Source organism: Diadema antillarum, unplaced genomic scaffold, assembly GCF_040938485.1.
Source record: "Diadema antillarum isolate AM-2024a unplaced genomic scaffold, OU_Dant_1.0 scf00000109, whole genome shotgun sequence".
NCBI classification, from domain to species: Eukaryota; Metazoa; Echinodermata; class Echinoidea; order Diadematoida; family Diadematidae; genus Diadema; species Diadema antillarum.
Window position 1 is genome coordinate 1,514,875 of NW_027270998.1, and position 14,908 is coordinate 1,529,782.

Here is a 14,908-nt window from a genome sequence, read left to right on the forward strand (position 1 = left end):
GTCTGTTGAGAATGAGAAGGGCGCTACACTGTAAGTTGTCTCGAACACTATGGGTTTTGTGACAACTTAACGCCCTTATCATTCTCAACCGACGATATGTACACACTATGTACAGTAGGTCCTATGGTACTCTTTAATTGTTTAGTAGGCCTACATAATCATCTAGAAGAAGAAAGTGGAATTGTTACATTATGTTCTTATAATAAATCAATTTCTGTAATTCATAATTTCCATGATATCACAGTAAATTGCAATAGTGAATCATTCAGAACAAACAAGTCAGAACTTTCCTACAACGTGTATTTAGGAACAAATTATAGAATTGCTAGGTAATGAAAAGGTTGTTTGATAATCTGATTGGATCTGCATTAAATAGTTGATGTAGCAATTATAAATTGTTGTTTGTCCATTCTTGCCACCCACCCCCTGTTAATCTGTCCCTCTTCATCAGATTAATGTATATCAAAACATATGAATAATGTACACATACACTGTAGCCTTTCAAATTGTTGAAGATACAGTTCTGTAGCTGTAGTTTGGCATTTGTTATTCAGTAGGCTATTGCTTTCACTATGATCATTAGCCTGATTGAATGAAAATGGACTAATGTTACGGAAGAGTAGTTTGTCCTTTTTGTAATCATTGCAGAAAGCATTTGGTATCCTTTGTCGTATTTCAGTGGCACTTTCCACCATACGTGTACGGTGAGACTACGCGATGTGCATCGAAAGTATTGTGGATGCATAAATTTACAGACCAAATGTTTGATTTGTAACCCTGCCTGGACTGTGGAGTCCTTGGAAAAAAATAACTGTCCCTGCTTATGCTGAACACTCAAGGTTTGATGCATGGCCATGACAAGCTCATGTTACTTGGGATCGTTGACTTTTAGAGAAGTACTTCAGCTTAAGTGTGACAAAGCTGCTTTTCTAATGTGAGCTTTTTCCTCTTTTATTTTCCCTTCCTCCCTTTGCAGAAAATGTTGGCGAAGCGGCATTCAATGCACGGGCGAGGAATGAAGTCGGCCAAGCTGGTGAGAATAAAGGTAAAAAAACGATTGGACTACACTCTCATCATAATTTGTTTGCTCATGCATTTCTTGGAGATTCAGTCTCTCTTCTCATTATGGCTGGGGGAAATTACTTTGTTATTTCTCCCAGGGTGTTCATCTGAGTAATGCAGATGAAAAAAAAAAAAAAAGAATTAGGGAAGCATTACTGTAAAAGCTGTGTGAAAATTCAAGCTGTGAGGCAAAAATGGCGATGGAAATGAACTGGATGTGTGAAATTCAACATTTGCGCTGAAGTGAAAGAAGAGATTAAACTGCAGTGTGATAGTAAGAGGTACAATTTATGTATTTCCAACTGATGAATATCATTAAAAAAAAGTAGCACTATAACCCTGATTTTAGTTTGAGGCATTTGCCAGATATCAAAGCCACCGATTGTTCATGACAATATTTAAAGAGATATGTTCAAAGAAAGGCCGAAGATGTGTCTTGTGTGGTAATGTGTTCTTATGCTATTAAAATGCTTGCATCTGTTACTGTATTGTGTGTCGTACGGGGACTATTTGAGTCGGGGACTTCAAGGCTGGAATGCCAACCTCAGGTTCACAACGAGGGCAATGAACATGAAGGCTAAGAAATGAGCGCCTCTTTTGTGGAGCGCCATTCTTAACATGAAAGCCAGACAGGCGTTAAATGATGATATTTATAGCAATGCTGGGGTTAGTGCCCGTTGTGATTTCCAGACGGCCAATCACATCATAACGATGAGACCCAGGCTTTGTGAATGTTAGTCCATGATAGTAGGACAAGGACCGGTGCTCAATATGGCCGTCTGGCCTGTCACTCACCCCAACATGAGGACGACTTTGTGAGAAGGAGTTTGTCGCATGCAATATGTGATGGCTGATGAGCAGTTCATCCAAGAACTGAAAGTAAATGGATCATATAAATATTTATTCTATTACTCCCTGCTGTGTCTGTGCACTGCACCAACGTATTCTCTCTGTGGTCTTAATGTGCACATCCTCTTTAAACGAATACCTGTGAACACTTGACGATTTCCTGTTGGCTCTTTTTTCTGCCCGTCAAGGCTCTGAATTTGGCAGTAAAAGCATTCCTGAGCATCTGCTGCCGCTAAATGAATGAACCAACATACATGCCTCTCTGAACTTCATGCCAACCTCTGTGAAGTGCCCAAAATGGGCTTATCATATGGGTTTTGGAAAAATGCAGAAGCAAACAAAAAAACAAACCAACAACAACAAAAGCAACAAAGAGTGGGCGGGACCCTGACCTCCTGAGCTCCATGCAGTTTGCATCAGATGTCTTTCTTCCTCCTCCCATGATTGACAAACAAGTCGATGTTGCCCTTGTGACACCATCCCCTGTCATCAAGGGTGATGGATATAGTTGTGTGGGTGCCCGGCTCTGGGGGTCTCTTGCCAGGTTCATGATATTCCATCCCGACTAACAGGAGGCAGCTGGCGAGGAGGCCCAAGTGATACACACTGCTCACTCACAAACAAAGTCTTAAAGACCCTATGGCGTTGGGATCCGTGGAGCAGGAAGGCTGGCCCAACTTCGATATATATTCGAGAATCGCCCGTACGAAACTGTGTACAGCTTATCACTGATCTCTCAGTAAGTACTCACACAACCGAAGAATCTCCACTGGAGTCGACCGTTACCGATGAGTGTACTCTTTGGTGCATGTATTTGCTGACCAGTGCTATTCATAGTTTTCTAATGTACCCCGGTGAGCAGCGAATTGGGCCACCCATGAATCCCGCACTATAGGGTCTTTATAAGAACCAATAGTATGTGGAGAGAGAGGTGGTCCGGCTGAATTGATCTTCTTTCGCTGTCTTCTGGGTACATTGGAAAACCATTTATAATGCAGATCTGCCAGAATAGAATTGCCCATCAGCGAATAGGCCCATGTGCATCGAAGCATACGCTCATTGGTAACGTTCGACTCCAGTCAATATTCCCAGGCTGCGTGTGTACTTGCATAAAGATCACTGATACGGCTGTACACAATTCGTTAGGGGGATTCCTGAAACGTATCCAAGTCAGGCCAGTCTTCCCATTGCATGGTATCACCATGATAGAGCTACAAGGTCTTTAAAGGACAAGTTCACCTTCATAAACATAAGGATTGAGAGAATGTAGCAATATTAGTAGAACACATCATTGAAAGTTTGAGGAAAATCGGACAATCCGTTCAAAAGTTATGCATTTTTGAAGTTTTTGTGCAGTAACCGCTGGATGAGAAGACTACTGCAATGTGTGAATAACTTAGATGTCACATGCGTACAACAATATACAGAAAATATAAAGAGAATTTCACAAAATTTCATCTTTTGAAAAAAGTACACATTCCCCCGACTCGTTATCGACAAATGTTATGGGTAATATTATTCCCCCTGCCTTTAGAAAGAGGCAAGTCAAGTGCTCTTTTATTATGCGAAAAAAGTGAAAATATGTTGAATTTTCTTTACATTTTCTTTATACTGTTGTACGCATATGACTCACAAGCTGTAGTAGTCTCCTCATCCAGCGGTTCCAACACAAAAATTTTAAAAATTCATAACTTTTGCATCGATTGTCCAATTTTCCTCAAACTTTCACTGATGTGTTCTACTAATATTGTTGCATTCTCTCAATCCTTATGTTTATGAAGGTGAACTTGCCCTTTAATTCAAAGGGAGGAGGGAGGGGGTGGGAGGGATGGGGGAGGGGGGAGGAGGGGAGGGAGTGGGAACAGGAATATGGAGCAGGTATTTGAGTGAAAGAAGGTCAAAGCTATGATACCATACTACAAACTGATGAAAGCTGGCAATATTTTTTCCCAGTTGCAGTAAGTTGTACATCTGCTATAGGGTCTTTAACCCATTGAGGACGAATCCCAAGTAGGCCTATACTCCGGCATTTGTCTATGGAAATGCGTGTTGTTGCATAAACAGCCCATCCTCAACGGGTTAATGTGTGCTTGAGTAGAGCTGAAGATTGGATGACATTCATTACTATCAAATGTGTTGGGAAACTTGAATAAATTATGGGGGGAAAAAATCATTTGAATGAAACTGATTAAAGCGTACAGTGTAGTAGTAACAAACTTATCAGTGAAAGTTTAATTAGAGTGACTTTCTATACTGGTGACAGTAGAAAAGTTCCTGCATCATTTTACTTTAGTGAGCATCCATGGAGATCTTGGAATAGCCCGTCTCACTGGACATGACCTTGACATCACTTGTAAGGAATTTACCACTTGATGCATCCACAAAAGATACCGACCTTCATGTATGCTCCTGCATGAATTTTCATGAAGGAATCATGTCAGTTAGTGTGGAGAAGGTATGATAATGTATCTTCGGTGATATAGGACTTACATTGTACAGTATGTCCCCCAAAAAAATTACAATCAGATTTTCGCATTGATAACACCCAATATGATTAAACTATTTAAATGCTACTTCAGGGTCTTAAGATATAACATCTTAGCTCTATTTTGCAGAAAACCCCATTCAATTTGGTTAAGCGGTCACAGAGAAATGTGGATTCTTGTAAAGCATGTCATGAGTCTGATTCTTCGAAGTTTAGCACTTCGATGCTCTTGTGTGTGAACACAATAGACAGAACTTGGAGGGAAGAGATTCCTGACATCCTCTACAAAATTCCTCATTTTTCTTTGACCACTGAAGCAAATCGAATGGGGTTTTCTTTGATATGTGGGCAATGAGTTATAGTTTCATACCCTGAATTTGTATTTAGATTGATTCACTATTTATAAAGATATCATTCCGGAAGGTCCCATTGTAATTTTTTTTTTGGACGTACGGTATATTGTGAAAGAGTCACCATTTTGAAGAATGAATGTCTTCTGAAGAACATGGACAGTATTGGTACTTCATGAGCAAAGCAAAGTGAGAAGTATTGCCTAGTGTATAGCCTGTATGGATCATGTTTGTGAGACTCTATAAACTGCTAAAGTAGACTCTTTTGAGGGCCCCAATTAAAGCCTCATTACAAATACAGAGAACTTATTGTCGTAAGAACAATCAAATCGACAAACCGTTGTCTGTGTTTTGCCCGTTTGTGTGAGTCTTCTCTGCCCTTCCTGTGCTATTCTCTTCGCTGCATTCCCATTCTTGATTTCCTTTTCTCTGTCGTACTCTCCCATTGCTGAGGGAAGTTGGTTGTGCAGGTCAAGCTTTTCAACCTCTGTTATTCTAGCAAGAAGCATTCTCCTGTGTGCAAAACAGCAACTCCAGAAGCCCGCTTTGATATGCCCCCATTTCATAAATTTGAGTTTCGAGCATTTTTCGTTGCTCTGTGTGCGTGAATGAATAGGTCTGTGCTTCCGTCAGTCTATGGGCTTCCCCTTTAAGGGAGTTAGAAATGGATGATTTTCCTTTCATTTCCTGGGTGACTGTTTTTAAAAATACCCTCCAGTAGTCTCGAGAGAAGGATGTATTTTTTTAAATGGAATTGTTGAGTGATGATCATGATTCTTTAGGTCGAATATATGTATTTATACATATGAGTCATCAATTTTGGGCGGCAATTCTGGCAATGTCATATCATTTTGTGGTAGTAGTTTCCATGGCTGTATTGCCTTAGGTACCCTATCATTCCATCAGTGTGCAAACAAATAAATGTATACATGACATGTGATGATTGCTTGTGGAATTTCTTGCGGTATCAGATTTCCAAGCTGTATATAACAATTCAGTCAACCACCAGACAGATGAAGAAGAAGAAGACGAAGAAGAAGAAAAAAAAAATCTTTCTGCACATGATTAAGTGCCTACATTACCGGTTTATTTGTTTGCCTGTGTCGGCATCCATTTCCTTCCTGCATCGTTGCACAATGTTCCTTGGGACCACAGTCTGCTAGACAGAGGACGAGATACAATTACAATATGTGGATTGTTGTGCACAAAATACTGAGACTAGAGTTAGGATCAGGTATGGTACACATGTTCATGGAAGAAACAGGAATGGGGAAGTGCTTTGCAGATATGATGAACTCATAACACTCAAAAGTAAATCAGGATTGAATTGCTGGTTGACTGTCTTTGTATTGACCATGTGGTAGCTTGTGAAGGCATGAACTTTACAGAGTGTAAACATACAATGCAGAATATCTATAATTCACATTCTGATTTAGTTGCCTGGTTTATAGTATTCATTCTCTTGTATTGTCTTTAATATTCATTAACATATTGCCTGGCATGTTTCAGGACTGCGTGATATTATAATGGCCACTCTACCCCTCCCACACATGAATTTCTCTGGACTTTGTTGCTGTTGTTTTTGTTCTTTTAACTTGGATTTTCTCCCTCGTAAAAATTACTCATGGAATTTTTTTATATGATAGTTCTGTGATATTGCATCAGGAAAAAGTAGGGGAAATTGTGGAGATACAAACTTGCGGATAAGAAAACACACACATGAAAAAACAAACAAACAGTAATTTGTCGCAGTCACATGAAGAGATATCCAATTCTAGCTCCCATTATGCACAACATTGCTCAATTCAGTACTAGCAAGAAATCACCCACACAGAACCATAATCATCATATCCTGTATGTATCCATTATTTTTTGCTGCCATGCCTTTTAAAGGACAAGTTCACCCTCATAAACATAAGGATTGAGAAAATGTAGCAATATTAGTAGAACACATCATTGAAAGTTTGAGGAAAATCGGTCAATCCGTTCAAAAGTTATGAATTTTTGAAGTTTTTGTGCAGTAACCGCTGGATGAGAAGACTACTGCAGTGCACGATGTCACATGCGTACAACAATATAAGGAAAATAAAAAGAGAATTTCACAAAATTTCATCTTTTGAAAAAAGTACACATTCCCTTGACTCGTTACTGACATATGTCATGGGTAATATTATTCCCCCTACCTTTAGAAAGAGGCAAGTCAAATGCTCTTTTATTATGCGAAAAAAATGAAAATATGTTGAATTTTCTTTACATTTTCTTTATACTGTTGTACTCATATGACATCACAAGCTGTAGTAGTCTCCTCGTCCAGCAGTTCCAACACAAAAATTTTAAAAATTCATAACTTTTGCATCAATTGTCCAATTTTCCTCAAACTTTCACTGATGTGTTCTACTAATATTGCTGCATTTTCTCAATCCTTATGTTTATGAAGGTGAACTTGTCCTTTAATTGATTTTGTTTTATTAATGTAGTAGAGGCTACATCGATGCACGATGCATTACACAAAAAAAAAAAAGAAAAAAGAATTACACTGTATGTAATGAGTGAACACCTTCTTGTCAAATAAAGGAGCGTTCAATAGGTAGACAGACAGTCAAATTGTGTTGAATGTTTCTGAAGGAAGTCGGGCAAACATTGGTGGAAGGAGTCAATGCTCTTGTAGAAGTGATGGTTTTAAAAAAATGTATAAGAAATAGTAAAACACGCTGGTATGCCACATTGTGCTAGACGTGACTGGCTGGGCTCTGAAAACGGATGTTCAGACGTGACTAAAGCTCTCTTTTGACAGCCCACGGTTTGTGCCTTTTGAGTGGAAATGTGCTTCCAGGAGAATGTACAACCCGCATGCCAAGACCCTCTGACCCTGTTCACACCAGAAAATATATACTAGTACAGATCTCTGTCACCAAAACTGCTTGGGCATGGTAGGACTGCATTTGTAATGAGTCTATGATCTATACAAAACATTGCTCTCTTTTCCTCGCCAAAGAGTTTAGGTCAGAATGGCTCATAGTAGTGAACTCCAAGGAAAGTGTTAATCCTGCACAGACCACCCTTTGTAAGAGTGGATGGGATACTGGGTATCTTGGTTCAATAGGAAAAGAGGAGATGGGAGGGGGGCTGGCTGTAACCCTTCCTGCCAAGATAACGCCTCCCAAATGAGCCCTCTTAGATCATCATCTTTCAGATGCTACATATAGCTAATGAAGCAGTTTTTGCATCAAAGTCTGAAAACGAACTTGCATGCATGATGAATGTTGTTTGCACTAATCGGTCAGAGTGGGGACTCCTGTCAGTGTCTTCATGCAGTGATGTGAACGTGTATAGGAATGCAGTCAAAACACATGATTACAAATAAAGTCTTTGATTGATAGTCTGAAACCCCTCTCACTGCGCTTGGGAGCAGATTACAACCTGTGTTGTAAGGTGCAGTGAATCAATGATTCATGGTTGGGGCAAACACAATAGTGGGGGGGGGGGGGGGGGGGGGGGAATGGCTCCTACTTCTTTACTCTGTTTCTCTACCCACCCTATCCCCTGGTGTACTGATGTACTGCCACAACAAGTTGACTACACCTTGTTTGTCTATCTTCCTAAGGTGTAAAGATGACTTACCTTGGAGCACTAATGCCTAAGGTTAGTGGGGTTGTACGTATTGTAACGAATAAGATATTGCTGCTGATATGCCTCAGACACTCAAACTGAGAATGGACGTCTAAAGTCTGACTGACGTGCCAAATTTTGTAATCTGCAGAAAGAAGAATGCTGTTTAAAGCCCCAAAGACTGATCAGCATCCAGGTCTTTGCATTAATTTGTCATGAAGAATGCTTGATTGATCATAGAGAAGTTACACTACGTGTACCAGTTCTTGTTCACCTTTCATCGTCGTTGAATTCATAAGGGGCAGAGATCGATTTGGGCTTCTTCGCTCATACTGATATGTATCTCTCTCTTCTAAAGACGACGCTAGTCTAAGATCCCTTCTGGCCATCAGTCATTAAGTACCCAAATATATCTTGGCCATGAATTTGCGGATGTGTAGATAATGATTCTCATTTGTTTGTTAGTATTGCTGTTTTCCAGTTTCGCCCTGATATAACTTCAGGTGGTTTGATAATGGTATGGCAAAGGGGGGAGTGTTACACGTGAACACATTTGCCTCCTTTGTTTTTTTCATTTCCTCCTCCAAGCAGCGCATGCAGCAGGTAATGGGTTTTGGTTTTCAAACAGTTATAGCAACTCTTTCTGCGGTAGTCTTGTATTCCAACATCCCCAGGATGTGACAAACCTACATTATATTTTCCTGCATCCTTCTTATTTGTGTGGTTCAGTTTTTCAATAAAACGCAATAGGGGGGTTCGCATACAAAGCAATTGCTGGTTGAGCAAATCCCCTGAGTGTTTAATAGGTGGGGGTGTTAATCACATTGAGTGATGGTTCTAGTTTTTGTTGTTTTTATTGTTAGCTCACCTGAGCCAAAGGCTCAAGTGAGCTATTGCGATCGCCCTTCGTCCGGCGTCCGTCGTGCGTCGTGCGTCGTGCGTCGTGCGTCGTGCGTCGTCCGTCGTCCGTCGTCCGTCGTCCGTCGTGCGTCGTGCGTAAACTTTTTACATTTTCATCTTCTTCTTGAAAACCCCAAGACCGATTTTCATCAAACTTGGCAGGTAGCATCCCTAGGGGGTTAGGAACTCAATTTGTTAAAATGGGCACCATGCCCCACCCAGGGGGCCCCCAGGGGGGCCCAAACCCCCCAAAATTAAGGAATCTGTAAAAATCTTCTTCTCTAGAACCAGAAGTGATAGAGCTAAGTTAATACTATGAGTTAGTACATTGATGACTGTAGTTTCAAGTTTGTTCATGGCAGAATCAGGGGTGCCCCCCTTGGGACCCAGGGGAGGGGGGTGGGGAAGGGTTCTAATGGGGCCTAAATTGTACATTTTCATCTTCTTCTTGAGAACCCCATGACCCATTTTCACCAAACTTGGCAGGTAGCATCCCTAGGGGGTTAGGAACTCAATTTGTTAAAATGGGCACCATGCCCCTCCTAGGGGGCCCCCAGGGGGCCCAAACCCCCCAAAATTAAGGAATCCGCAAAAATCTTCTTCTCTAGAACCAGAAGTGATAGAGCTAAGTTAATACTATGAGTTAGTACATTGATGACTGTAGTTTCAAGTTTGTTCATGGCAGAATCAGGGGTGCCCCCCTTGGGACCCAGGGGAGGGGGTGAGGAGGGGTCCTAATGGGGCCTAAATTGTACATTTTTATCTTCTTCTTGAAAACCCCATGACCCATTTTCACCAAACTTGGCAGGTAGCATCCTTAGGGGGTTAGGATCTCAATTTGTTAAAATGGGCACCATGCCCAACCCAGGGGGCCCCCAGGGGTCCCAAACCCCCCAAATGAAGGAATCTTTATAAATCTCTAGAATCAGAAGTTATAGAGCTGAGATAATATCATGAGTGAGTACATTAATGACTGTAGTTTCAAGTTTGTTCATAGGAGATCCAGGGGTGCCCCTCTTGGGTAGGGGGGGGGGTGGTTGGAAGGGTCCAAATGGGGGCCTGAATTGTACATTTTCATCTTCTTCCTGAAAACCTCATGATGGATTTTTGTCAAACTTGGCAGGTAGCATCCCTAGGGGGTCAGGATCTCAATTTATCAAAATGGGCACCATGCCCCACCCAGAGGGCCCCAGGGGGCCCCAATCCCCCCAAATTAAGGAATCTTAAAAAAATTGGGCCCTTATTGTACATTTTCATCTTCTACTTGAGAATGCCTGGTCAAATTTTAATTTAGATTAGTGACTGCGTGAAAGGTGAACTTGCGATACTCAGGTGAGCGCTAGACCCGCGGGTCTCTTGTTGATATTGAGGTAATCATTGCCATCATAATCATTATTATCATTGCTAGTTGTTACTCTGTAGGTGGTATCATCATTGCTATTGCTTCTACTTGTATTGTAATCTCTGTGTATCTACAGGGGAGTTCGTTTCATATTTTGATGAAGTTTCCTGGTGCTGTGGGTGTTGTAATGATATTGATCTATGCGTGGAGCTTTCCAGGAAATGCCCGAAGGTTGTCATGATGCATCTCTATGCCCTATCTAGATTAAAATTATGTGTTGCAAATGTGGAATATGTTAGTGGCAGCCACGCAATCATCTCATTTATCATTCGTTAAGAGCATTCGAGAGTGTGTTGTGCTTTAATGAATGCCAACTTGTTTCCAAGTACGAGAAAAAAAAAATCCTCACATTTGCTTTGTGACAAATTGTCGCTTCTTTTATAATGGCTTGGAATGATTGTCTTTAGCACACACTGTGACATACACCGTATCCTAGGAGGTGATGTAATCTGCAAGTTTGCAAACACTTTCTTTGTACCCTGATCCGTAATGTTTAGTGAACCATTGACTTGCGGGACCTACCTGCATGAATTAAGTATGATAGGTGTGGGTGCAGAAGAACAAGGCAGAACCTCATTAGTGCCTCGATGCCCAGGGCTATGTAACACTGGGAACGTATCTATCGACTCAGTGGCACCGTGTGCGAAGTCCTTTGTATGTTTGTAGCGTATTTTTACACCGATAACACTGACAGGCTGTGTGACACATCGCACGCATGCATCAGAAACAGATTATGACATCATGGTACATGTACCTGTACTTAGGAACAGGTATACATTTTTTACTGCATTACTGTTGCTGCACTGATGGTCTGTGTCTGATACACTTGCATAAGCATTATCTCCGTAATTAGAATTTGACTCTGACCTGTTTTCTACTTTATATATAAGCAGTTGGCCATGACTACAGCAAATACAGTTCTCTTCTTTCACCCTCCACTTCTCTCTCCCCTCCCTCCCTCCCTCCCTCCCTCCAACGTGTCCATTAGCAGCGTACTGTGGGCTGGCCTTGGCTGCTCAATCCAGGGTCTCACTCCTAGTGTAGCAGAGGCATACAATAGATCTTTATACCCACTTATAGATTTTTTGCTTTTTTGTGGGCACAAAAATAAGGACAGAATGCCCGCTTTGTCTGAAATGTGGCTAGAGTGAAAAACACTCATTCAGTGCACCTGTGTGTGTGTGACAGGCATTCAGGTAAAAGTCGATATTTCGGTCATTGTTCTGGGGCTGTTTATGTAGCTATTGAAAGCAATGTTTTTGCTTGAAACTTGTCTTTCTATAGATAGTCTTTTCTTTCTTTCTTTCTCCCTGCACTAGGTACACCATGTACCAACAATTTGAGCAGCATCCATACATTATGGCGTACAAAGTCCATTTCATATATTTTGGGTTATCTTCCAACAACAAGTCAAACAATCGCATTGCATAACATGTATGAGTATAGTCCTATTGGTGAGTATAATTATGTAGACAGAATAAAAAGGTAGTGGAGGTGATAATGTAGACATGGCCCCAATCAGGAACAGTCTCGGCACATGTTTATCCCTGTGCACCAGCATGGCCTCCTAGTCTGCTCTCAAGGCCAACATAAGGCGTGTCTTCATCAGCCCGAAGTTTCAAAATAGCGCGTTATCTTGCGGTTACCAAACTAGTCCGATGTCAAAATAGCGCGCTATCTGTGTAGTGAAGACGCAGATAGCGCGCTATTTGATCGGGAAAATTTCCCCCAAAATCTTGGTCTAGTTCGTCAACTAGAGCGCTAATTCGTGAAATAGCGCGCTATCTTGGGTGCGTCTCCATCAGCCCGAAATTTTCTCGATCCCTCCACGCTTCTGGTTAGCCAGCTGGCAATGGAAAGCGCATGTACAAGCAGCTAGTGATTGTGTATAGTACATTACACGCACGGTGTATTCAAGGATCACATGTGTGTACTATAGGCCTACTGTTGTTGTCATCTTTAGAACCAGGGAGGTGATTTCTCTCACCTCCCTATTAAAACTCAGTGCCGTGCATGCTAGCTGTTCTTTTGTAAACTTCTTCTTCTGGTCCACTCTACCTTAGCTGAAGATTCTTGCAGATTGTGTGCATTTTGGATTTGTTTAAACATTGCAATTCGTTAATTTCATATAAGATGCCTCACTGGACAGAAGAAAGAGTAGCGTTATTAATATCCCTGTGGAGAGAATTTGCTGTACTGCTCACCTCCCTGGTTGTAGAATCGTACATACGGTGATATAGGAGATTTTGAGCGGGGAAATCCACTTTCGAACCGCGAGCCAGGCAGAGTAATATTGCAAAGTGCGCATGCGTCAATTTTCGGACTAATTTCCCGAAGCAGGCTGTTCGAGCTGATGAAGACGCACATTCGCTGTATCGGGCTATTTTCTAAGACCGCAAAATGTCCCGCTAGTTTGAACTTCGGGCTGATGAAGACACGCCTACTGTGATTATTTTAGCAACCAGGCTAGGGAAGGGTAAGGAGAGATAAGCCTTTAAGGTTATTCAGGGACTGATCTGGGATTGATATAGCATGGGCAGAAGGCACAACCTGTCTTTTGCACTTTTTTACTCATCCTCTCTGGCCTCCAATGAATGATGTAAAAAGCATAGGCCTATATACATGCATGCATCAAAGCCATCTTATTTTTTCACCTCACCAAATGTTCTCTATGAAATCCCAATGGTAGAACCAATATTGTAGGCCCTAAACGTCAATATTTTTTGTGCGATTAATTTTTTGCACTAAGCAGCTCAGAAACATGTTCACGAGTTCTTCAATTCGAGCTGTGCAATTTTCAACCCATTCATCATGTGCAGAGAAAATGGTGAAGATATTTTTGCGGGGTTTAGAATTCATGCCAGCCAGAAGTAGCGCAAAACACATGAAAATCAATGTACTGCAAAAATGTCTGTGTTTTCAATAGTATGCATATGAAGTGATATGCCCCTACTGTTATGTGATTATTTGCATTGATGTAAACCATCTGTAATTTTACAAAAGTACAATATGAGTAAGCTCATATTTGCCTAACTGTGTAAATCTTGATTCAAAACCTAACCATGCTGTTTATGGACGTGAAGTCCTTCACCAGTTGGTAACCCATCAAGTACCCAGTGGATTCTTCCCAGAAACTTCTGATTGTTAAGCAGCTAGGAATTGTTCCACTTCCCTTTCAGATCTACAGGTGATGAAGCCTGGTGAAGCCTGGTGAATTTTTTTTTTTAAATTAGAAGCATGAAAATGTAGCCACATAGATTTGCCGGGTGTACCTCTTGAAATTTGCTTTGCCTGAGGGAAGTATTACTTTTGTAATTTACTTGATTATTCAAACTATTCCAGCGTAACATTACTGAAAGATACCTGAAGCAGTAAAAAGTAACAGAAAAGAGTGTTCCAACCACTGCTTTCATCTCAGACAAATTTGGTAAACATGCAACATTTTCTGATAGTTGCCTTCATTTCACTATGTTCACCTAAGAATTTGCTCCTCCTGCTATTACTGTTCTAATCTAATGATTCTAGTAGTGGTCAGTGCATCCTATTTTGTTGTACTCAGAGTTTGCCACTGACAAGAATTACCTCCCTTGGTAGCTTTCTATCCAAACATGATATAAAGAATATGCAATATGGGAGCGGGATTGAATATCTGTCATCTTTGTTGCAACGTAGCATTCATTGTGAACGTGGAATGCATGTTGGTCATTCTCACACCTAGTCTTCTCACGCTGATATCAAATACTGGTATTGCCTGGTAGTAAGCAGTCAAGTAAAGTAATTATAGCCTCCAGGGCAACTGCTTGAAATCCTGACAGCAAATTGGTTCTTGTTGCTAGGATACATGTAGTCACACCCTTTGCTGATTGTAGGCTACCATTATACTTTGTAGTCTTCAGTGTGATGGGGGTCACTTGCAATGAGTGGCCTTTTTTTGGCTGCTCCCTTTTTTTTCCTCCCTTGTGAGCCTTCGGTAAAGAATCATAGTCCTGGAAATGTCACCTGTGTCGCATTGTGCGTGCACATGTCACATTCAGTACAGTTGGGGGGTCGAGTGTGAACGCACCCCCCAGAGCAGGAAGAGCCCAAACCTTGGCATTAAAGAGAGTGAAATACTGCAGATAGTGGGCAGCGTCAATCACTCCCCTGGGTGCCAGTCATCCTGCCTGCCTCCCCATGCTCTAGCCAGAAATGTTTGGGTACATGCCCAGCGTGTTTCCTCGCGTAATAAATGACAAGATGTCCATATTTTCG

At 41.3% G+C, this 14,908-nt stretch overlaps 1 protein-coding gene across 1 annotated transcript in view; it reads left to right on the forward strand.

The window, feature by feature from the left end:
* LOC139719363 (uncharacterized) overlaps window positions 1–14,908 on the forward strand; it is a 44,476-nt gene that overhangs the window by 13,795 nt on the left and 15,773 nt on the right. Inside the window, exon 5 of the mRNA XM_071630778.1 lies at window positions 977–1,045. Coding sequence (XP_071486879.1) covers window positions 977–1,045 — 69 coding nt within the window. The remainder of the gene's footprint in view (window positions 1–976; window positions 1,046–14,908) is intronic.